At 35.3% G+C, this 23860-nt stretch overlaps 1 protein-coding gene and 1 long non-coding RNA gene across 3 annotated transcripts; one reads left to right on the top strand and one right to left on the bottom strand.

The window, feature by feature from the left end:
• Positions 1–5494: 5494 nt before the first annotated feature.
• LOC134247163 (uncharacterized) lies at positions 5495–6766 on the bottom strand. Its single transcript, XR_009987776.1, has 3 exons — positions 6604–6766; positions 5939–5999; positions 5495–5622 (listed from the first exon to the last, which is right to left on the bottom strand). It is a non-coding gene; the product is annotated as an uncharacterized LOC134247163 (long non-coding RNA).
• A 1069-nt stretch (positions 6767–7835) lies between these two features.
• LOC134247165 (acetyl-CoA carboxylase-like) lies at positions 7836–22363 on the top strand. Of its 2 annotated transcripts, none has more exons than XM_062729506.1 (24): positions 7836–7973; positions 8279–8356; positions 8691–8780; positions 9094–9165; positions 9284–9375; positions 9516–9627; positions 9867–10022; positions 10939–11070; positions 11183–11314; positions 11534–11671; positions 12539–12659; positions 12774–12871; positions 13520–13538; positions 14246–14337; positions 14587–14730; positions 14865–14985; positions 15085–15181; positions 15296–15392; positions 16647–16782; positions 17156–17333; positions 17729–17996; positions 18473–18643; positions 18966–19099; positions 22114–22363. In XM_062729506.1, the coding sequence occupies exons 1-24, from the start codon at positions 7947–7949 to the stop codon at positions 22226–22228; spliced, it is 2820 nt and encodes a 939-aa protein (XP_062585490.1). In that variant the 5' UTR covers positions 7836–7946; the 3' UTR covers positions 22229–22363. The 2 variants fall into 2 exon arrangements, with proteins under 2 accessions (XP_062585490.1, XP_062585488.1); XM_062729504.1 differs by lacking the exon at positions 13520–13538 and adding an exon at positions 13385–13403.
• Positions 22364–23860: the final 1497 nt, after the last annotated feature.

The following is a 23860-nucleotide window of genomic DNA, read 5'->3' as shown; positions in this document are numbered from 1 at the left end:
AAGTGATTTGAATGTTTACAGCCAATTCCCATTGCATTTTAACCCCCACCCCACTCGTTGAAGCCCTTAAAATATATATGAGTACATGTAGGTACAATTTTCTCCTTTGGCTGGTCACTGTATTTTATTGAAATCTACCTATATTTGAAAGGAGAAAATTGTACCTAACTGCGCTCACATGCTATTTTTCAAAAAAAATTGTTAAATCTAATTTGCCTCTCCCATTATAAACAGATCGACGGAACTATAGATTTTCTGACGTAAGAATGAATTCATATGCTAATCGAGGCACATGTGATACTTTCTAACTGACCAAATAGCTAAATATAAATGAAATTCGTTACGAGTGAGTACCACAAAAATACTATATGGAAACATCCTTGGAATTTTACTGCTGTGTGATATTTTCTATGCATTTGAGTCACAGATTAGACAAGGATCTTATACATATGTACAAATTTCCGAGATCACAGTAAAATTTATATACAGTTACAAACAATTGATAGAATATACATGATATACATTATTTAAAAGTTTTGTAGCATGTTTGGTGAGCAATTCGCTAGGTCTACACGTATTCCCGAGTATTGGTGAATACATGTACAAGTTTCATGTGCATATCTTGTCATAAAAACTGTAAATGCTGAAAATCCATGCGTATTATTAAGTATAAACAGTTTAATGCTGTTTATACTTAATAATACTTTTATTAAAATGTTATCCAAATCTACATTTTAAACTTTTACTAAGGTCAGCCAATGTTTAAGGCTGACCTTAGTAAAAGTTTAGAATGTAGATTTGGATAACAGATAAATTGACCTAAACCATGTGTCTGTGATAAAATGTAAACGTAGTAAACCAGCATGTTTTGTTCTGTCATCGGATTGGACAATGACTATGTGCGAAATAATAACAATAGCCACATAATGTCTTCTCGGACACGCACATATCCCTCTATTGTACTAAGACCCGCCCATTCTCTTGCCATAAAAGAAAATATTCGCACAAAGCTGGCTAAAAGAACAAAGTACGGTATTGGCCAAAAAAATGCCGGCTGTCAGACATTCTCCGTTCAAAACATTTTAAAAAGCTTAGAATTTTTAGAATCAAATGATATATAATTTATATACCTGACTTAAATGTATGCATTGGAAAAATAACGCTGAATACAGCACCTTTTATAGCAGATTGTCGAGATTTTACGAAGAATTTTGACGCAACGTCATGAATAATTTAAACATGTAGTACATGTAAGCGTAATCTGAAAATTCTAATTTACTGGCTAGGACACATATATATTACCCTGTAAATATAAATTTAAGAATTTAAGTTGTTGATTTATTAATACGTCATTATTATTATTTTTTTTTAAATTTATTTATTATCATTATTACTTACAATTTATTCTCAACGAAAGTGTCTCCGCTTTAGTTGATTAGAATTAAATCCAACAGAGGAATGGGGAGAAAAAGAAACAAACAGTCTTTTCTCTTTGAGATTTGCTTCTTTTTTATTGCATTGATTATTCGGGTTTAATAATTTTTTTAGCTATTTCTCTTAAATAAATTGAGAAAAATTCTTTACATCAGATCTAGTGAAAAAATGTCCTGATGGAAAAAAAAATCAACGTTTCCCCGGCACCAAAAAAAAAAAAAGAGGAGTCAGTTCTTTATAATATGGTTTGTAAGGTGCACGAACATTTAAAAAAAAACTTGAATGTCAAGATAATTATTATTTATATTATTATCATAATGAATGGAACTGTAGTTTAGAATACTATGATTATATCAAAGTACTCAGAAGTACAGAGAGCCGGGCTCATTTACAGCTCTGAGAAGAATGGATGTCTTACATGAATCATGTTTATATTCTGATGAAAAAATTATTTTAAAACTATCAATATAAATGATAAGACACTGACAGTGAGTTTTTCAATCATAATACCACGGTCCGATTTTGTCAGAATCAGAATAAATCTGGTACCGCAGCTGAATGTAAACAAACAGGCCAGTCTGGTTTCCTCTCAGGACTGCTTTACCGCGTATGTGTAGAGAACTATGGTAACACTGATTATCAAAAATCCTTACGCTAATAAACTATGTTCTTTGACTTATGAAGTTTTCAAAGTCATTACTACTAATGTTTATTTTATATAGATAAAACTTCGTTTTATTTTTGTTGCTTTATTTAGCGTTTGCATTATCTCAAAAGCGGTTGAGAGTAAGAACTATATTTTTGAACTTAACTTTAAAATGGCGACTATTGGGTCAACATCCTGCCTTGAACAGGATCACATTAGCCGGCAATTGCTCTTTGAGCAATAAGCCCGGCTAATAATGTAGAGAAGAGACCCCCCTCTAATGGTAAATTTTGCCAATAAAGATACTACATCACATAAAGAAGAATGCGATCGAGGGATTTCGATCCCGATTTAAAAAAATATCAGCACAGTAAACTTTTTAAATTAGTTAATGGGTACATTAAAACTGCTTGTTTTCTGTGAAATATTCATTCATATCCTGCTTGATGACAAAGGAATACTTGAAATTTAAATGTAACCCCCCCCCCCCCCTTCTGAGTTTAATGAGTTCATATTATGTATTATGCCTTACACAATTTTTGGGAGTTTTAATAAGACATGTAAAATGATTTTTAATAAGACTGAAAATGAATCATCAGTTAAAGTTTTGATTAAAAGTTTTGTTTGTAGTTGGATAAGTGGGGGGGGGGGGGGGGGGGGGAGTTATAAATCGGACTCCGTTCTGACTGAATAATATAACAGGCATTCTTTCAATTCGCTTAAAACATTTTTAACACCTGTTCCGAAATTATTATCATTTAAGTATTTAGATGACTACTCTACTCTTTTCTCAATTGAAAGGCTTTCTACATTTAAATTTTTAAGTATGTGTAAATACTTACACACGTATAAGAGTCATTTTTATATATGTTTATACAGTGGATCCTCATTTCTCCGGACGGTTTGGTTCCCAGTCAATTTGTCCGGATATGTGAAGCATCCGGATATCTGAATCACCATTTAAACAAGACAGAATAACATTTTAAAATTTCGTTCCGATGAAAAATCGTCCGGGTACTGAAGCATCCGGATATCTGGCGTCCGGATATCTGAAGGTCCACTGTAAATTCAATACATGTTGACAATAATTTCGGTTAAGATAATCGCTCTGGATTTCGCAGTACAGTTAAGGCAACATTTCCTATAAAAAGTCACCGAAAGCGATACAATTAATGTTTAACTATTTTATTTTTCAGCAAGACACTCTAGTTAAAATAGCTTTATGTTATCTTAAAGGTATGTCCATTGCTATTCACCTCGGAATTTTTTTGATCATGTGACACTCTAAAGTCACGTGGGCTCCGATTTTAGGTCAACAAATGAAATGTTAAATTTAACCAAAAAGTTCAAGGGCAAGGCAAACAAACAAATAACTGCACAGTGATTTAATTGTCCCTTTGTATCTATACTTTCACAAAAGTGGTGCCCATTCAGTTGGTTTTCCGATACATTTAAGTTATTCACCTAAAACAGTCAGTAGTATATGAAAAATAGGGTATTTACCTAATATCATCCACAGGTGCTTGAGGACAGGACACCCCACCCCACCCCCGATATAGATCCCCGGGCCTTTCAGACTTCTTTCACATACATTGTATATGGATGACACATTTGTGATATAATCTATCCTATCAATTCAGAAAATTTGCTTAAACTAACATTTTATACAAATATATACCCTCTCTATATATAAATTAACTTTATATAGAGAATGTAGGGTAGATTTAATAGAACGTTTGTTTAAGGTAATTTTTCGATTTGCTGATATAGATCATATCACAAATATGGCGATGAAGGATTTTTTATGAGAAAAAAATAGAAAAAGCCCAGGGGTCTATATCGAAGGGGGTGGGGGGGGGGGTCCTGTCCTCAAGCACCTGTGATATCATCGAAAATTATAAATTACCTAAAGGATTACAAAGAAATGAGCATCACTTTTTGAAAACTATAATAAAAGTTGAAATTAATGAATAATTTAGAATAAAAACCTACTTATTAAATTGTCGCCTTGCCCTTGAACTTTTTGATTAAAAATTGACATCTTGGTACAGTCTAAATATAGTTTTCAAACGCATCGTTGACCTAGCATGGGAGATAACTCTTTAGTACCTGAAAAAGTTTGTTAACCTCGTAGATTTTAATTAGGCCTATACTTGCAGACTGCGCTGGGATCTTTTTACTAAATCGAAAAGTATGCATAAAACACTGGATATTACTTTCTATTTTGTGACTTCGTTCTTTATACAATGTATGAATAATGTATGTTATACGACGTCTTTCAGTCCTTCCGCATTTCCTCGAATATGTGTAAACACACATGCAGCTACGTGTAACGTTTGCCGCAGCATGTAATTTTAAACGCCGATTGTTAATAAAAATGTGAATATTCAAATAAAATAGTCAATTGAAAGCCTCCATCAATAATTGATTCGATAAATTTAATATACCTTTCTGTCACTGCTGTACATACATGTACACTTATGTACAAATATTTTTTTTCGCATACAAGATTCTATCATAGCTTTCTTTCAAACCTTCAACTCCTATGGGATTTAAGTTGTACGTTTTAAGAAGAAAGACTTAGTGGAAATCATAAATATTCCTGTATTTGTTAAAGGGACTACCATATTTTTCCAAAAGGAGGGGGGGGGGGTAGATTTCAAAAATGTTGAAAATAAATATGTCCCACACTGGATAAAAAATAAATAATCTGCCCCAGACCAGTGTTCCCCCTCCTACAAATTATTTTTTTTAGCTTGTCAGACATTTTTCAGTGAAGAGAAAAATAAATAATCTGTCCTTCATCTTATTGGAAATAAATATTAGTAGACCTGGCCTTCATTGACATGAAAAGAAATAAAAAAATAATGACCTGGAAAAACTTGCCCCCCCCCCTCCCTTCAGAATAAAATGGTGTTCCCCTTTCCTGTTTTGAATCAATTAGTGGAGCCTTTAATCTCCTTTTCAGTTACTATTATTAAGAAAAACAAATTAACACAATGTACATGCTGGAAATAAAATCTTGATGGACATTTACACCCACCACACAAATATATGCAAGTCAAGATTATCAAATCTTAATAGCCTTTTCAACACCTGTACAGTAAGTACATGTATATGAAAAAGTCAAATCATTTTTTTATGAAGAAATTTTATTTCATAAACAGCTTTTCAAATTATGGTAGACTGTACAAGGAATACTGAGCAGCTGCAAATCATTTCCATCACTTCATGTTCTTGAGGATGAAAATCAATTCTGAAAATACATGTATGAGAAAATCAGGACATTCTTGTAGTAACATACCATTATTGAGAGTAAATTGGTGTTTAAAATTGCATTTAATTCAGAACAATGCATGGAAACATGCACAAACATTGGATGTATAATTAAATATTTGCAATTCTACTGTTATATTTCATTGTTTGCCAGGAATGTTGCATGGTAATTTGGTTTATAGCTAATATGGAGCATACCATTTTCCTTACATGATGGATTAACTTGCTGCCTGAATGAATCCATTGGTCCAATTCTTTAGGAATAGCTGCAGCACATTATATATATTATTTCTATGAGATTACTAAATAAAATACATTGTATAATAAAATCACATAACATTTGACAAAACAATTCATGATATACTGTATGCTGTACATAGTGAATTTATGAAATCCATATTAAAGATAAATGGAAACAAAGTTGTATTACAAAACTTTTCTGGGAAATTAAAACCTTTGACATTTACATGGGCAAATAATTAGAATATGAAAAAACATTCTTTCATCTTTACAAAATGAAAAATAAATATAACACATGCATGGTTTTAAAAAATGTGAAATGCTTTATAAGTGTACATATACCCTGTGGAGAAATGGGTGCATTTTGTATTTATTTATTCTTCAACCCTGGAACTCTTGACTGCTACAATAATAAAAGTATTATGTAGGCCTATCATAATTAAAAAAATAATTATGTATGAATTACAGAAATTAATTGACTTGACATGAAATCAAACTGAAAAAATAAATATTTAATTCCCCAATAATTTAGAAATTCTATAAATTTAAAACCATAGATCTAAAGTGGAGGTTCTTTGTTTTCAACATTATGATAAAGATATTTATTTTACATTATGTAGCATGTTTGTATGCCAAGAAGACAACATTAAATGTTCAGTAACTCATTGTCAACTCATTGACTGTAACAACGAAATTTCAAATTTAAATTAGTTTAAGTTTGTATTACTGTTGAACCCCCTTATTACACATGTTGTCTCAAAGAAAATAAGCTAATCGACTCTATATTTAGTACAATTACATTTTTAAATTTCTAGTAAAAAAAAGTGAACAACTTTATGTGGGCTGTTGGGAAGGGGGGGGGGCGACACACACTGCACTGCATTAGTTTTTCACTGACTGTGATAATGCATCTAAATAAACACGTACACACTCGCAATCGTTTTTTTTCTTCGATTTAAACAAAAGCATATCTACATATTGTAGATACATGACTTGTGCATACATACCTGGGCTGAATGCACTGCAGTGATGGATCTAGGGAGCTAGTGCAGATCGTCTCATCTTCTGTTATTTTCTGTAATAATGTCCTCATATTCTCGTAATAGGGATAAACAATGCCTTGTCTCTTATCTTATCCCCATTTTCTTTAAAGAATGTCTGGTTATTGCATTTAAATCAGCATCTCCATAGAAAAATGGGGGAAAAAATATTTGATGTGCGCAAAGATTTTATTTTTACAAATTCTTTTTCTAGTCACTTTGAGCAGGTGTTGGAGTGCTTTACGGTGGAGTCAGACAGTCCACCCAGCAGTCCCACTATACTGGCCAAGAGTCCAGCCGGCAACGAGGACTCCATCTCTCTACATGTCAGTGTTACTTCTTGTACCTTCTGATATAAACAAAAAAAAAAACAAGCAGAAATGAAAAAAAAGTTTAAAAGGGCTTTTAAAAATTTACTAGGTTGCCATCACCTGTTGCGTATGTTTCAGTACTATATCTTGCTCTATGAACCCCTTCATAGTATGCCTAATAAATTATGTAAATTATCAATTTTAGGTGCCAGAGAACTAATTTTGATAAATTTTCCTTTGCAGAGTTCCTCAGATCCAGATGAGCCAATTCATATCATCAACGTAGGAATTAAATTCAGCAAAAAGGAGAAGTACGACGACAATGCCCTCGCTGTCAAGTTCCAGGATTTTTGTAAAGAGAGGGTATGGACTGGAGTCGCAAAAATACAAATAATGAATTTTAAAGATTCAATTCTCTGTAATAAAACTATTATGGGTGTAGTTTGAGATCATTGAATGTCATGTTTTGTGATGTTTTTAGGAGCAGTATTTGTGTGAGAAGGCCATCAGAAGAATCACATTCCTTGTGTACTGTAGGGTAAGTCTAAAAATGAATGGTTTTCACGGTGATCAAACTTTCATGTGTCTAAATTTCAGTATTGTACAAGATTTGTTAATGAAAAGCTGTGCAATATGTGTAAATTAAATGTACTTTTTATTGGCTAACATTTTATTTCTTTTTCAGAGAAGTTCACCAAAATATTTCACATACCGTGCCAAATTTGATGTAAGTATAGCACCACATGATAATAGAAAGAGTTACTCACTTAAAAAAGACGGTTGCAAATAAAAAAATTAATAGAAGAAAAGTTTTTATATGCTTGTATATCTCTATTTTTTATCAAATCTCTACAAGAATTGTAAAAATTATTTATTGTTATTTTTTAGTTTGGAGAGGACAGAATTTACAGACATTTAGAGCCAGCCCTGGCCTTCCAGCTGGAGATCAACAGACTGAGGAACTTTGACCTGGAGGCCATTCAGACCAACAACTACAAGATGCATCTATACCTGGGAAAAGCTAAGGTAGAATTAAAAGTCATTTCTGATTAAAGGAAGAGAACTCTTACAGTACATATAATTCATATAAAAGCCTACCTCATATGTAAACAATTCAAATGTTGAAAATTACTTAATAAATATGTCTTATCTTCTTTAAATCATATAATTTTAAGGTTAATGCACAACATAACTTTGTGGAAAGTTAAAGTTGATTGAAAAATTTCATAATGTTGCAGACTCTGAACAAGGTTGGTTGTATCCAACAATCTTAAATGGGGTTTAATTCTGGGCTACCTGCATTATAAACTTTATTGTTAATTGTCTAACAGGTGGCAGCAGGACAGGAAGTGACGGATTACAGATTCTTTGTGAGGGTCATCATCAGGCACTCTGACCTTGTCACCAAGGTAACATTACACACAACAATAATTATGAACAAAAAAGTTATTCTTTTCAAAAAGAAAATAAATTTGTTTTGATGCAAGACTATTAATTTTACAAGAACTTTTCTGATTTACCATATTGTGTAGTACATGCATCTTGCACTTTTTTATTTTCGTCTTCTATTTCTAAATTCTACAATATTAATCAAAAATCCAATGGAGCAAAGTGTTTCTTGTCAAAGTTGTAAATAATTATTTTTTGTATGAGATCACTGAACTGTTAGTTTTTTGTTTCAAACAAACACATGCCTCAAGTAACACTGTACTGACAAAAATTTGATGTTTTTTTTTTCATTAGGAGGCATCTTTTGAGTACTTACAAAATGAAGCAGAGAGAACCCTCCTGGAGGCTTTGGATTCATTAGAAGTGGCATTCTCACATCCACTGGTGAGTTAGGGATGATAAAGTCCTGTAAATTCACTTATATTTCCATTGATTTTAATTTTGTTGGTTTGAGAAAAAGGTATTGGGATTTAATAAACAAATATGGAACTGGAGTTTGAAAGTTCGAATTTTCTGGAGGACATGTTTTTTTTTTATCTCATCATACCTTAAAAAGAGAAAATTATCCTCCACCTTTTTTTTCCAACTCAAATTAGCAATTTCACAGTATTTCAGAATTGACCATAATGATGTTTTCAGTTTGTATCAGAATCAACATTCATGATACTAATAAATAGATCTTGTGTTATAATTTTAGTCCAAGAAGACTGACTGTAATCATATATTCTTGAACTTTGCACCAACTCTGACCATTCCAGAACCAGGCAAGGTAAAAACAACATTACTATATACATATACTCATGTTTTAATAATAGAAATCATTGATTTTCTTACCATTCCTGGTTATTACCATTGTGAATTCACCATGTGTCATTATATCTCGACAGCTGGAGGAGACCGTCCGAGCTATGGTGATGAGATACGGCAGTCGTCTCATGAAGATGAGGGTTCTTAATGCCGAGCTCAAATTCACAATCAAGTAAGGCTACTTCATGATGCTCAAACTTTCTAGGAGACAAATAATTTTGATTGTACACTCGTGTAAATGGATATTTAGCTCTAAGGATGAAAATTCTGGAAAAGCTTTTAACATACAACAAATATTTTGGAATGTTTTAGGTTTGCATCCAGTGATACAAGCATTCCTATTCGTTTATACCTGACCAATGAGAGTGGATATTACTTGGACATGAGCATGTATAGGGAGGTCACAGATCCCAACATGGGACAAGTAGGTGTAATTTCAGATTGCACTGCATTACCCCTTATAACCCTATAATAAATGTACCTGTATTTTGAGATGGTCCCTTAAAATACCTACTAAACAGAATTTGCCTAAACTTGGCAAGTATACTGAAGTCAATGTAAGTTACATATGGTATAAATTTAAAGAGTTTTCTTCTGTAGTTTTCCACAATGAAACCCCAGTCAGCTCCTTTGAGCTATCAATTTTGAGGTTATCTTTTTTAGGTGATGTTTGAAGCCTATGGAACAAAACAAGGGGCCCTTCACGGTCTGCTGATCAGCACCCCCTACCCCACAAAGGACCACCTACAGCTGAAGAGATTCCAGGCCCAGTCAAGTGGAACAACTTATGTCTATGATTTTCCAGGAATGTTCACTCAGGTATCACAGAAATAGACATGGCTATAAAATAAGATAAAACACCTACTGAGAAAGCAACATTATGACAACAATTATCAAGGATATTGAAATCCTCAAGAAAAATTTTTATACAGACAATGTTATATAATGGTTACTTTTGGAACAAGAAAATTAAGTCCCAATGTTATCAATTTTTATTTTTTTTCAATCAAAAATACCTGCTTCCATTTATCTAATTTTTTCAGCATATTTCATAATTAAAAGTTAAAAAAGAATAGAAAGGTGATTAGTAACAGAAGTTTAGATGTTGTAGGATGACTGTTTTGAATCATGTCTCTCTCTTTCAGGCCTTACAGAAGTTTTGTTGTTCTGTATTTCAGGCCTTACAGAAGTTTTGTTGTTTTGACTTTGTTGTTCTGTATTTCAGGCCTTACAGAAGTTTTGTTGTTTTGACTTTGTTGTTCTGTATTTCAGGCCTTACAGAAGTTTTGTTGTTATGACTTTGTTGTTCTGTATTTCAGGCCTTACAGAAGTTTTGTTGTTTTGACTTTGTTGTTCTGTGTTTCAGGCCTTACAGATGTTTTGTTGTTTTGACTTTGTTGTTCTGATTTCAGGCGTTACAGAAGTTTTGTTGTTTTGACTTTGTTGTTCTGTATTTCAGGCCTTACAGAAGTTTTGTTGTTTTGACTTTGTTGTTCTGTATTTCAGGCCGTACAGAAGTTTTGTTGTTTTGACTTTGTTGTTCTGTATTTCAGGCCTTACAGAAGTTTTGTTGTTTTGACTTTGTTGTTCTGTATTTCAGGCCTTACAGAAGTTTTGTTGTTTTGACTTTGTTGTTCTGTATTTCAGGCCTTACAGAAGTTTTGTTGTTTTGACTTTGTTGTATTTCAGGCCTTACAGAAGTTTTGTTGTTTTGACTTTGTTGTTCTGTTTTCAGGCTTTACAGAAGTTTTGGAAGGATCACAGGGAGGAGAACAAGATTCCAGCTGATGCCTTCAGTTGTATAGAGCTGGTCCTGGATAAAGACAACAACCTGTGTAAACAGAACAGACTGCCAGGGGAAAACGAGGTTAGACTGTAGTATTGATACCAATCTGTTTTCTGTTCACATCTGGAGATGAAATCATTGGATATCAGGGTTGATTGGAATGTTATCCTCTGTTGGACATGTTACCTTTCAGATTGGAATGGTGGCCTGGCAGATGACCTTGAAGACACCAGAATGTCCTGAAGGTCGTGACATCATTGTTATATCTAATGACATCACATACAAGATTGGCTCATTTGGACCTGTGGAGGACCTTTTGTTTAAGGTATCATCCTGTGTGATAAAGCTGATATATCTTTGTAAAAATTCTAAAGAGGGGCATGAAACAGAGTAGCTTGAAATTCTAGAGGTGGAATCAGGCGCTTAGAAGGAGCAAGCATCCCCCTTTTGAATCTATTTAATGTCTTTCAAATATTTATTATTGACTAAATAATTAGGTTTCTTTGTCCGATCAATAGTTTATCCATTGAAAATCATTTTTCAGAAAGCCTCAGAGAAAGCCAGGAGAGAAGGACTTCCCCGAATCTTTATCTCGGCTAACAGTGGAGCCAGGATAGGGCTGGCTGAGGAGATCAAACATCTGTTTAAGGTGGCCTGGAATGACCCCAAAGATATAGAAAAGGTAAGGCTTAGCTTATAGACCAGTACATACAGTAAAACATGGCTACAGAGAACATGCTTAATATAATAAATTCATAATTGAAGTGAAGCTTTTTTCATTCCCAGAAGTTAAAAAAATATTATATGTAGTCAACGTAAAAAATATAAGAAATGAATCCTCAGATGTTCATAAGGACTCAAATTGCTTGTTGCCTGCACAAAGCTATATTAAGCATATTATATTGTATGCCAAAATCAACATTTAACAAGTACACAGAGTTGAGATGTACTTTGTTTGAAGCCCATAAAACAGTAATTCTTGCTTACATTTAGTGTTGTAAAATCGGACATATTTTACTATCGATTATCAAATTGAATCGGAAGAACACAATCGATTATATAATTGATAATTTGAACTATTAAAAAGGTTAAATTTATTAATTCAGCACGAGTAGAATTCCATGACATTTGACCGCGAACTTCAACTTATCTTTATTGGCATACGACATTTTACACAATTTACAAATAACCGAGTCCATCTGTATATTATTTTTGCATGGAGGCCCATCGCCCTTTTTCAGAAAGCCAAAAAATTTAGATCGTGTTGCACCAGGATATTGATATAATTAGGCGTCAACCTCTTCACCATGCACGTTCGCCATTTTGTTTACCGCCGATTAGAGTGACGTCCCTTTGGTGAATATAAAAGTTGAACCTGATCAGCTTAAAAAATACGGCATGAAAAATATAGCGATCTATCGATGATAACATTTACAATCGATTGTCGCCGATCTGGGCCTTTAAACGACGATTTTTCGATAGTCGGCGACTATCGTAACAACACTACTTACATTTGTATTCTATTGAGAGAAGTTTGTTTTGTTTTTAGGGATTTAAATACCTGTACCTGACCCCTGTAGATTTCAAGAAAGTTAGTGCCATGAATTCCATCCATGCTGAACTTATAGAAGATGAGGGAGAACCCAGATACAAAATTATTGATGTCATAGGTAAGGCCTTCATTTGACCATAACATCTTAAAGTTGAGCCTTAGGTTGATGATTGTCAGAAAAATGTTCTGTTTTTATCTGTTCTATAAAATCAATGTTTCTTTTATTTTACAGGTAGAGAGGAAGGACTGGGGGTAGAGAATTTAAGAGGGTCAGGAATGATTGCTGGGGAGTCATCTATAGCTTACAACGATATAATTACAATCAATTTGGTTAGTGCTTAATATGAAAACCTTATTGCTTTATTGCTAGTAATGGAATGAAACTGATTTAAAGGGTGAAAAAAGAAGTAAGAAGATGAAAAAGGGGATCCATACTGGAAGGTCCTACAGATTAGCTCTGAGTTTAAGACTATGTATATTAATGTTGTATATTTAGATTACCTGTCGAGCTATAGGTATTGGTGCCTATGTGTTTGTGGCTTACAGATTGTTCTATATTTAGTTGACCTGTCAGGCTAAAGATATAGGTGCCTATCTGGTTTTATAGCTTACAGATTGTTCTATATTTACTAGGTAACCTGTTGGGCTATAGGTATAGGTGCCTATCTGGTTTTATAGCCTACAGATTGTTCTATATTTGCTAGGTAACCTGTTGGGCTATAGGTATAGGTGCCTATCTGGTTTTATAGCTTACAGATTGTTCTATATTTACTAGGTGACCTGTCGAGCTATAGGTATAGGTGCCTATCTGGTTTTATAGGTTACAGATTGTTCTATATTTAGGTAACCTGTCGAGCTATAGGTATTGGTGCCTATCTGGTTTTATAGCTTACAGATTGTTCTATATTTAGCTTACCTGTTGGGCTATAGATATAGATGCCTATCTGGTTTGTAGCTTACAGATTGTTCTATATTTAGGTAACCTGTCGAGCTATAGGTATAGGTGCCTATCTGGTTTGTGTGTAGCTTACAGATTGTTCTATATTTAGGTTACCTGTTGAGCTATAGTTATAGGTGCCTATCTGGTTTATGTGTAGCTTACAGATTGTTCTATATTTAGGTAACCTGTCGAGCTATAGGTATTGGTGCCTATCTGGTTTGTGTGTAGCTTACATTGTCTGTTTTATGTTTAGGTAACCTGTCAAGCTATAGGTATAGGTGCCTATCTGGTTTATAGCTTACAGATTGTTCTATATTTAGGTAACCTGTCGAGCTATAGGTATAGGTGCCTATCTGGTTTGTGTGTAGCTTACAGATTGTTCTATATTTAGGTAACCTGTTGAGCTATAGGTATAGGTGTCTATCTGGTTTGTGTGTAGCTTACAGATTGTTCTATATTTAGGTAACCTGTCGAGCTATAGGTATTGATGCCTATCTGGTTTGTAGCTTACAGATTGTTCTATATTTAGGTAACCTGTCGAGCTATAGGTATAGGAGCCTATCTGGTTTGTGTGTAGCTTACAGATTGTTCTATATTTAGGTTACCTGTTGAGCTATAGGTATAGGTGCCTATCTGGTTTGTGTGTAGCTTACAGATTGTTCTATATTTAGGTAACCTGTCGAGCTATAGGTATAGGTGCCTATTTGGTTTGTGTGTAGCTTACAGATTGTTCTATTATATTTAGGTTACCTGTAGAGCTATAGGTATTGGTGCCTATCTGGTCAGACTGGGACAGAGAACTATACAAGTGGAGAACTCCCACATCATCCTCACTGGTGCAGGTGCACTTAATAAGGTATGACAGTTATTTTACGGATGAAAGACACTTTGTAGTTTGTTCAGTATATAAAGTTTTGAACTGCAGTTAATGCAGAGGTAAATATTATCAATAAAAAGGAATAGCCAAAACTTATGATATTTTTGTCCTCCTCACACAATTTATCAGTCTTGAAGTTGTTACATGTACTATAGTAAGATATGAGAAAAAAACTTTTGAAGGAAATGAAAAAAAGGTAAATTAATGTCACTGTTAATTAAAACACAGGTCCTTGGTAAGGAGGTGTACACCAGTAACAATCAGCTGGGAGGAATCCAGATCATATACACAAACGGAGTCACACATGACGTTACAGCCGACGACTTCGAGGGTGTCTACAAGATTATCAAGTGGCTGTCATACATGCCTAAGGTACTGTCCATTCTTATAACTGTCACTGGAGAATAGAGTACAGCATAAACAAAAAAGCCTTGTCTTTACAGTTCAAATGATTTTGTTATTACTTTGAGAGGATAGGTTTAAATTTATCTGAATTATTGTTTCAGTGTAAAGGCTCCCCATTACCAGTTCTAGACACGGGGGACCCTATAGACAGACTGGTGGACTTCATTCCCACAAAGGCCCCCTACGATCCCAGGTGGATGCTCAATGGCAGACAAAATCCAGGTAAATATAGTGCATTTATAATGCATGTACTGTTTCTGAATCTGTGTTAAAACATTTCTGAATCATCAATAATGTTCATTACTGTGGTGTTAATTGTAGATGATAAGAATTCCTGGCAGAAAGGTTTCTTTGATCACAAGTCTTTCCATGAAATTCTACAGCCTTGGGCACAAACAGTGGTCACAGGTCGAGCAAGGTTTGTCTCCCTTTATGCATTCACTGATGTTTGTTTATAAACCCATATTGTGAGTTTTATATCAAGAGAAATGGCAACCTTTTGCTGTGTTATTTGTATGTGCGTGTTTTACAGGTTGGGAGGGATCCCTGTGGGGGTGATTTGTGTAGAGACCAGAACTGTAGAAATGACCATACCAGCTGACCCTGCCAATCTAGACTCAGAGACCAAGGTAATAGGACAGATTTAAATCCTTATTATCCTTTGTACATCTAGTACAGGTAACTCTCGAAACCTCGAAGTCTGTGGGACCGAGGAAAAACTTCGAGAGATCAAGAGTTCGAGTTTTCAAGAGTCCGGATTTTTCCGGGTTTGTTTGACAGGTTTTAAAATTAGTCTTACCGGATGTAATGATTTTTATGAAGTCCTTACGTTTTACACGTGGTTTTTATAAAACAACGATATATTTTCGTATTTTAGATGACTATTTATTAAACTGAGTAAAGCAAATAATGTACATCGTCAGTACGTGTACATTTTATTAATTTTTTTTTATCATACGGACATCATTCTACGCGTTCGTTATATGAAGACGGCATTTTAACAGCATGGCTTGGTACATAGCATTGTGACTTTTCCAAATATGTGCACTGAACGAAATTCTGTACGTATTTGTCCAATTATAGTCGTCAAATTGACAGCGAGGCTATTTCTGAATTTTCATATTTCGTTAAACTTTAAAAACTGATTCGAAATAAAATATTAAATTCATCAAGTGTTTCGTCTCGTAATCTGCCATTACAATTCCTCAGCGACACTAGCTGTGTTTCTAAATTATCGTAATACAGACGATGATCATTATTCTAATAGCATATAGGCACCATAAGATTAATTATAAATCAATTATCACCTTGCAGAGTAAGTGTCACCTGAATAAACATCCCGTTTCACGAGACCCACGCCTTCTGCCTGGGGTCATTAAATGTCCAGGTAAAGTTGCTAATATTATGTAACTGGGTTTGTAAACACATAGCCACTTCGAGGTTTCAAGGGTAAATTTCAATGGAATATGCACAGCGGGACTGCATTTTGACTTCGAGGGATCAAGGGTTTCGAGAGATCAAGAGTTCGAGAAATCAAGAGTAAATTTGCTTAGTTATATAGGGAAAAAAATCGGGACCGGAGACTCACTTCGAGCGATCAAGAACTTCGAGAGATCGAAGTTCGAGCCATCAAGAGTTACCTGTATATTGTTCAAAAGTAATGTCAAAACAATAAATTTAAATGCATATTTTTCACTGTACATCTAGTGTATCAGAAGAATGTTAACATAATATCAATATCGAGTTTTTCTTTAAAAATCAACATTTTACTCAAAATTGAAATTTAGATTTGATTGGGATTTAATTTTGAAGTGTAGATTCTTGTAAAGAGACATTAAAAGTTTGAAATTTTGTTAATAAAATTGCACTTGATATTTATGTAGGTGATACAACAAGCTGGTCAGGTATGGTTCCCTGACTCGGCCTATAAGACAGCTCAGGCTATTAAGGACTTCAACAGAGAGGACCTGCCTCTCATGGTGTTTGCTAACTGGAGAGGATTCTCAGGCGGAATGAAAGGTACAGGAAGTTTTTAATAAGATCATGGATTTGACATTCCTTTATATGCTTTACCCTGATGTTTTGTTTAAACTATTTGTCTTGAAAGGTCTTACTGAAAAAATTTATGACACACAGTTTTATTCTTTAAAGTACTTTAGGCTGAAAATTTTAAGTTGAATGTATTTTTTAATTTGTTTGGTAGAGATAATTGCAGAAACACATGTTTGACATTTTATTTTGCTCAATAAGACAATTTATGATAAAATATTGTGAATATAACATTTAATAAATTGTTAATTTTATGTAAAATAAAATATTGTTTTTTTTTTTGGATAAAAATTATTGAATATGACGTATTGCAATTTTATGAAAACCTTGTTCATATTTTCAGATATGCACGACCAAGTCCTTAAGTTTGGTTCCTACATTGTGGATGCCCTCACAGAATATAATCAACCCATCATGATTTACATCCCCCCATATGCAGAGCTGAGGGGTGGAGCCTGGGTAGTGGTGGACCCAACAATCAACCCCACCCACATGGAAATGTATGCGGATGAACTCAGCAGGTATGAAATCTTGATTGAGGATTTGAAGAGATGTGAACATTGAAGTATGAAATTCTTCTCTTAGCTGCATTAAGAAACTAAGAAAAAAATTATTCAAAGATACCAAGGCAAAAAAAATTGTTTAATAAAAAGATGGCTTGATTCTTTATTTACAATCATGCGTGCCACCTTTGTAGGGAGAGGGCTGAAATAGGCTTTTTCTGCTGTCTATTTGTGCATAAAATATAATACTGTATGTCTTTGATTAAAAATATTTGATAAAAAAAATATTATCATGCACATATTTACTCAAAAAAAGGAAAGGAAAGAAAATGTTTATATTTATCTTATTTCAAGTCTTCCGGGATTTTGTCCCCAAATGTACAATCTAAATGATTGTGATGATTTTATTCTAGGGGAGGTGTCCTTGAGCCAGAGGGAACTGTAGAAATCAAGTTCAGGAGAAAGGACCTGGAGAAGACCATACAGAGACTGGACCAGACGTGTCGCCAGATCGTGGAGAAGCTGACCAGTCCACAGCTGAATCCGGACGAGAAGGAGGAGCTCCAGAAACAGCTGGCAGCTCGCCAGGAAAAGTTACTCCCCATGTACCACCAGGTGGCGATACAGTTCGCTGACCTCCATGACACTCCCGGGAGAATGGAGGAAATGGGTGTTATTACTGTGAGTGAAATTTAATGTTTGAAAGTATGTTTTTGACAATGCTGTGTTTTTATGACATTTTTTAAAGCATTAAAAATTAAAAAAGATTTTATTATGATTATTTTTCACATTGTGTGGTGTACACATATAATATATAGGATGTAAATTATTTTATAAAAATTTATTTGTTTTATTTGTTTGGTATTTTTATATCTTCAAAACAAAGATTGGCTAATTGAATTTCATTTGAATTTCAACTGTCTTTCTATGATGTCTAAACTTTACTTTAACTTTTGCCTTGGGTAGTGTTTTCACAGATGAGAATATAGTGTTTGATGATTTCTCTCTATGTCTGATTGGCAGCAATCAAACATGAAAATTTAAAACACGAAATATTGTTCTAAAGTCAAAAATTTTTTTTTCTGAAAACTACATCCTACCTTTTCATAGGTCAAATTCATAAAATATTACTCAATGATTTAATGTTTGTCACACAGGACATTCTTAAATGGCAGAAGAGCCGTGAGTTCTTCTACTGGCACCTGAAGAGGCGTCTATTAGAAAGGCAGCTGAAGAAGAAGATGAAGCAGTTCACACAGAATGTTGGGGAGGGGGAGCTCAACTCCATGTTACATCGCTGGTTTGTAGAGGACAGGGGCACTGTCAATGTAAGTAGATAAGTTATATTCTAGGTATATTCACAATTTAATGTAAACAAGTAAATTTAGTGATACACAATATATTAAATGATTTTCAGACTTAAAACTTCACAATTAATTGATTGTTGTGATTTTCTGATTGTCCAAACATGCACTATTCTAGTTTTAAAAAGAGAAGAAGAGACATATTTTGTTATTAATTAACCTTGAATTTTGAAAGGTGTGTAATATTAAATGTATCAGATATGAAAAAAAAATTCAGGGTAATTGTGCATGCTGTATTAGGGTTTTATAATTTAGATAATCTTCTGACCTCTCAATGACATTGTAGGCCTATCTGTGGGAGGATGACAAAGCTATGGTGGAGTGGTTGACAGAACAAATCCGTGAGGACAGTATAGACAATGCTGTATCAGACAACATCAGATGTCTACAGAGGGAGCACGTTCTACAACAAGTCAGGAGGTAGGTATCAGATGTCTACAGAGGGAGCACGTCCTACAACAAGTCATGAGGTAGGTATCAGATGTCTACAGAGGGAGCATGTCCTACAACAAGTCAGGAGGTAGGTATCAGATGTCTACAGAGGGAGCACGTCCTACAACAAGTCTGGAGGTAGGTATCAGATGTCTACAGAGGGAGCATGTCCTACAACAAGTCAGAGGTAGGTATCAGACAACATCAGATGTCTATAGAGGGAGTATGTCCTACAACAAGTCAGGAGGTAGGTATCAGATGTCTACAGAGGGAGCATGTCCTACAACAAGTCAGAAGGTAGGTATCAGACAACATCAGATGTTTACAGAGGGAGCACGTCCTACAACAAGTCAGGAGGTAGGTATCAGACAACATCAGATGTCTACAGAGGGAGCACGTCCTACAACAAGTCAGGAGGTAGGTATCAGATGTCTACAGAGGGAGCATGTCCTACAACAAGTCAGGAGGTAGGTATCAGACAACATCAGATGTCTACAGAGGGACCACGTCCTACAACAAGTCAGGAGGTAGGTATCAGATGTTTACAGAGGGAGCACGTCCTACAACAAGTCAGGAGGTAGGTATCAGATATCTACAGAGGGAGCATGTCCTACAACAAGTCAGGAGGTAGGTATCAGACAACATCAGATGTCTACAGAGGGACCACGTCCTACAACAAGTCAGGAGGTAGGTATCAGATGTCTACAGAGAGAGCCTGTCCTATAACAAGTCAGGAGGTAGGTATTAGATGTCTACAGAGGGAGCACGTCCTACAACAAGTCAGGAGGTAGGTATCAGACAACATCAGATGTCTACAGAGGGAACATGTACTACAACAAGTCAGGAGGTAGGTATCAGATGTCTACAGAGAGAGCATGTCCTACAACAAGTCAGGAGGTAGGTATCAGATGTCTACAGAGGGAGCACGTCCTACAACAAGTCAGGAGGTAGGTATCAGATGTCTACAGAGGGAGCATGTCCTACAACAAGTCAGGAGGTAGGTATCAGATGTCTACAGAGAGAGCATGTCCTACAACAAGTCAGGAGGTAGGTATCAGACAACATCAGATGTCTACAGAGGGAGCAAGTCCTACAACAAGTCAGGAGGTAGGTATCAGAAGTCTACAGAGGGAGCATGTCCTACAACAAATCAGGAGGTAGGTATTAGACAACATCAAATGACTACAGAGGGAGCATGTCCTACAACAAATCAGGAGGTAGGTATCAGACAACATCAGATGTCTACAGAGGGAACATGTACTACAACAAGTCAGGAGGTAAGTATCAGATGTCTACAGAGAGAGCATGTCCTACAACAAGTCAGGAGGTAGGTATCAGACAACATCAGATGTCTACAGAGGGAGCACGTCCTACTACAAGTCAGGAGGTAGGTATCAGACAACATAAGATGTCTAAAGAGAGAGCATGTTCTACAACAAGTCAGGAGGTAGGTATCAGACAACATCAGATGTCTACAGAGGGAGCATGTACTACAACAAGTCAGGAGGTAGGTATCAGACAACATCAGATGTCTGCAGAAGGAGCACATCCTACAACAAGTCAGGAGGTAGGTATCAGATGTATACAGAGGGAGCATGTCCTACAACAAGTCAGGAAATAGGTATCAGACAACATAAGATGTCTAAAGAGAGAGCATGTTCTACAACAAGTCAGGAAATAGGTATCAGATGTCTACAGAGGGAGCACGTCCTACAACAAGTCAGGAGGTAGATATCAGATGTCTACAGAGGGAGCACGTCCTACAACAAGTCAGGAGGTAGGTATCAGACAACATCAGATGTCTACAGAGGGACCACGTCCTACAACAAGTCAGGAGGTAGGTATCAGATGTCTACAGAGGGAGCACGTCCTACAACAAGTCAGGAGGTAGGTATCAGATGTCTACAGAGGGAGCACGTCCTACAACAAGTCAGGAGGTAGGTATCAGATGTCTACAGAGGGAGCACGTCCTACAACAACATCAGATGTCTACAGAGGGAGCACGTCCTACAACAAGTCAGGAGGTAGGTATCAGACAACATCAGATGTCTACAGAGGGAGTACGTCCTACAACAAGTCAGGAGGTAGGTATCAGATGTCTACAGAGGGAGCATGTCCTACAACAAGTCAGGAGGTAGGTATCAGATGTCTACAGAGGGAGCACGTCCTACAGCAAGTCAGGAGGTAGATATCAGACAACATCAGATGTCTACAGAGGGAGCACGTTCTACAACAAGTCAGGAGGTAGGTATCAGACAACATCAGATGTCTACAGAGGGAGTACGTCCTACAACAAGTCAGGAGGTAGGTATCAGATGTCTACAGAGGGAGCATGTCCTACAACAAGTCAGGAGGTAGGTATCAGATGTCTACAGAGGGAGCACGTCCTACAACAAGTCAGGAGGTGGGTATCAGATGTCTACAGAGGGAGCACGTCCTACAACAAGTCAGGAGGAGGTATTAGATGTCTACAGAGGGAGCACGTCCTACAACAAGTCAGGAGGTAGGTATCAGATGTCTACAGAGGAAGCATGTCCTACAAATAGTCAGGAGGTAGGTATCAGACAACATCAGATGTCTACAGAGGGAGCATGTCCTACAACAAGTCAGGAAGTAGGTATCAGACAACATCAGATGTCTACAAGGGAGCACGTCCTACATAATTGATCATAATATATCACCTAATGGCTCAACTAGGGTTTGATAGCATTATTTCATTTCTTCATGTAGAGATGAAGAACAGCATGCCTACAATATTAGGAACCAGACTGTCTGACTGAAAGGCTTTACATGTTAATATTTAAATATCAGTTTAATTAACCATAATTTATTGCTTGGTTGCACAGTCTAGAAATTCTGATAGTTGTCTTCTTCTCAGGGTAAATTAAATTTAGCTAAAATATCAGGTTTTTGACATAAGATCTACAGATTGTCTCCCTTTAATTGATAAAATAATGCTCTAAGCTTACTTTAAAATTAACACACTTTGCTACTGTTTTCAGTTTGATACAAAACAATCCAGAGGTTGCCATGGATTCCATCGTCCACATCACACAGCACATGACCTCAAGTCAAAGGTCAGAGGTCTCCAGAATTCTGGCCAACATGGACACGTGACAAGAATGGACAATTAGAATCAACAGTGACTGTATTTAAAAACATATCTATTTAACAAATCATATGAAATCATTAGGTGCAATATGGATCAAATTTGCATAAATTGCATTATATGAAATCCATATTTGTCATTCATAATGACTTAATTGTTAGAATTGTTCATGAATTCGTTTTGTATTATATGTGAAACATTACCAGGGTTTGTAATTATTTTTGTACTAATTTGTACTAATTTATTATTACTCTACCTATGATGAATATCATATATAGTGCTCACTTTTAAACAAAGTTGTGTATATTCTAAATATTAATTTATTGACTGTTGAACAAATTGTCCATTTGTGTGCATTGAATTTCAGTTAGTGTAATTTGGTATATTGAACACAAATTTAATAATTGAATGTAAAAGTAATATATTGCTTCACCTAGCAATGTGGTGAATTTTAATAAAAAGATATCAATAATTGAATTTTTTTTTTTTGTTTTCCTTTCATGGTTAAGGAAGAAAATGTTGTAGGAAGTAACTGTTTAGTTTTTTTTCCTCTCACTTAAAACAGATGGTTAGAGATGTTGGATATAATCTGATGTCTGTACTAATATAGACAGGATATGTAAAGACAATTTATCTTTTCCATCTCATTTTAGCTACACAAATACCGGTACTAAAGAGGGAATTTAAAACTTAAAATAAGATAGAGGCTTTTAGTATACAGTGGTGGAAGAAAGGGGCTGACCCCTAATGTGTTTCTGAATTTATTTATCTTTCAATATTATAGAAATTTTCATTTTGATGATCTGACTGGCTTCTTCACTTTTTTGTTGCCACCATCCCTTTGAAAAAAGTATTTTGAGTTTTAAAAGTTTAAATGTTTTGTTTTTTTATTTTTAGCTCAACTGGTTAAAGACCAGATGAGCTTATGCGATAGAAAGGTGTCCATCTGTCCCTCACCCAATTAAATCCGTTGTTACAGTCCTGTACAGTGAATGGTTGTTGCTACTGTCTATCTTATCAACTAAGTGTTCTTTGGTACAAGATTTCATCTCGCATTATACTGACACGCAAAAGAAATAATAGTACAACAAGCAGTGAAATACAAATATCTGAATATTTTGTGTAATGATTTTCGAAAATGAAGAAAGTCAGGTAAAACTTTATTTCGAAACATCAAAGCTTTCATTAGAATGTAGAATGTTATCTTTTAAATTCTGAAGGTAACACAGAACTGCCCTACCCCCTTCCATTTTCCATTCCCAGCGTGCAAATTAAATCCACCATACACAATAAATGCATCCAGATTTTTACCATGCATTAGATTTATCACTCTCTTGATCAGAATAAAAGAATGAAATCTTTGGAATATAAGTGCCTCAGATGCTGAAGTCGAATTTTCTCGAACTTGGCGCAGTGAGGTAACCCTTGCACTTCCGGACCACGGACTTTATGCTCATCCCTCTGTTGACTGAATATTGTCAAACTTCTGTACATACAGTGACTAAGGACTGTACACTGAAAGTCTGTATTCACAATTAAAAACCAAGGTTGTCTTAACTCGGGCATCTGGATCCCTGCCTTAAAGGCCCCTAGGGTTGGCAAGACAGCTATTGTGTGTGGCAGGGTGTTCCACGGGCGGA

Source organism: Saccostrea cucullata, unplaced genomic scaffold (assembly GCF_032062105.1).
Source record: "Saccostrea cucullata isolate Sc308-1 unplaced genomic scaffold, CSIRO_AGI_Scuc_v1 ctg2055, whole genome shotgun sequence".
Lineage (NCBI taxonomy): Eukaryota > Metazoa > Mollusca > Bivalvia > Ostreida > Ostreidae > Saccostrea > Saccostrea cuccullata.
This window is presented reverse-complemented; position numbering and strand designations above follow the sequence as displayed.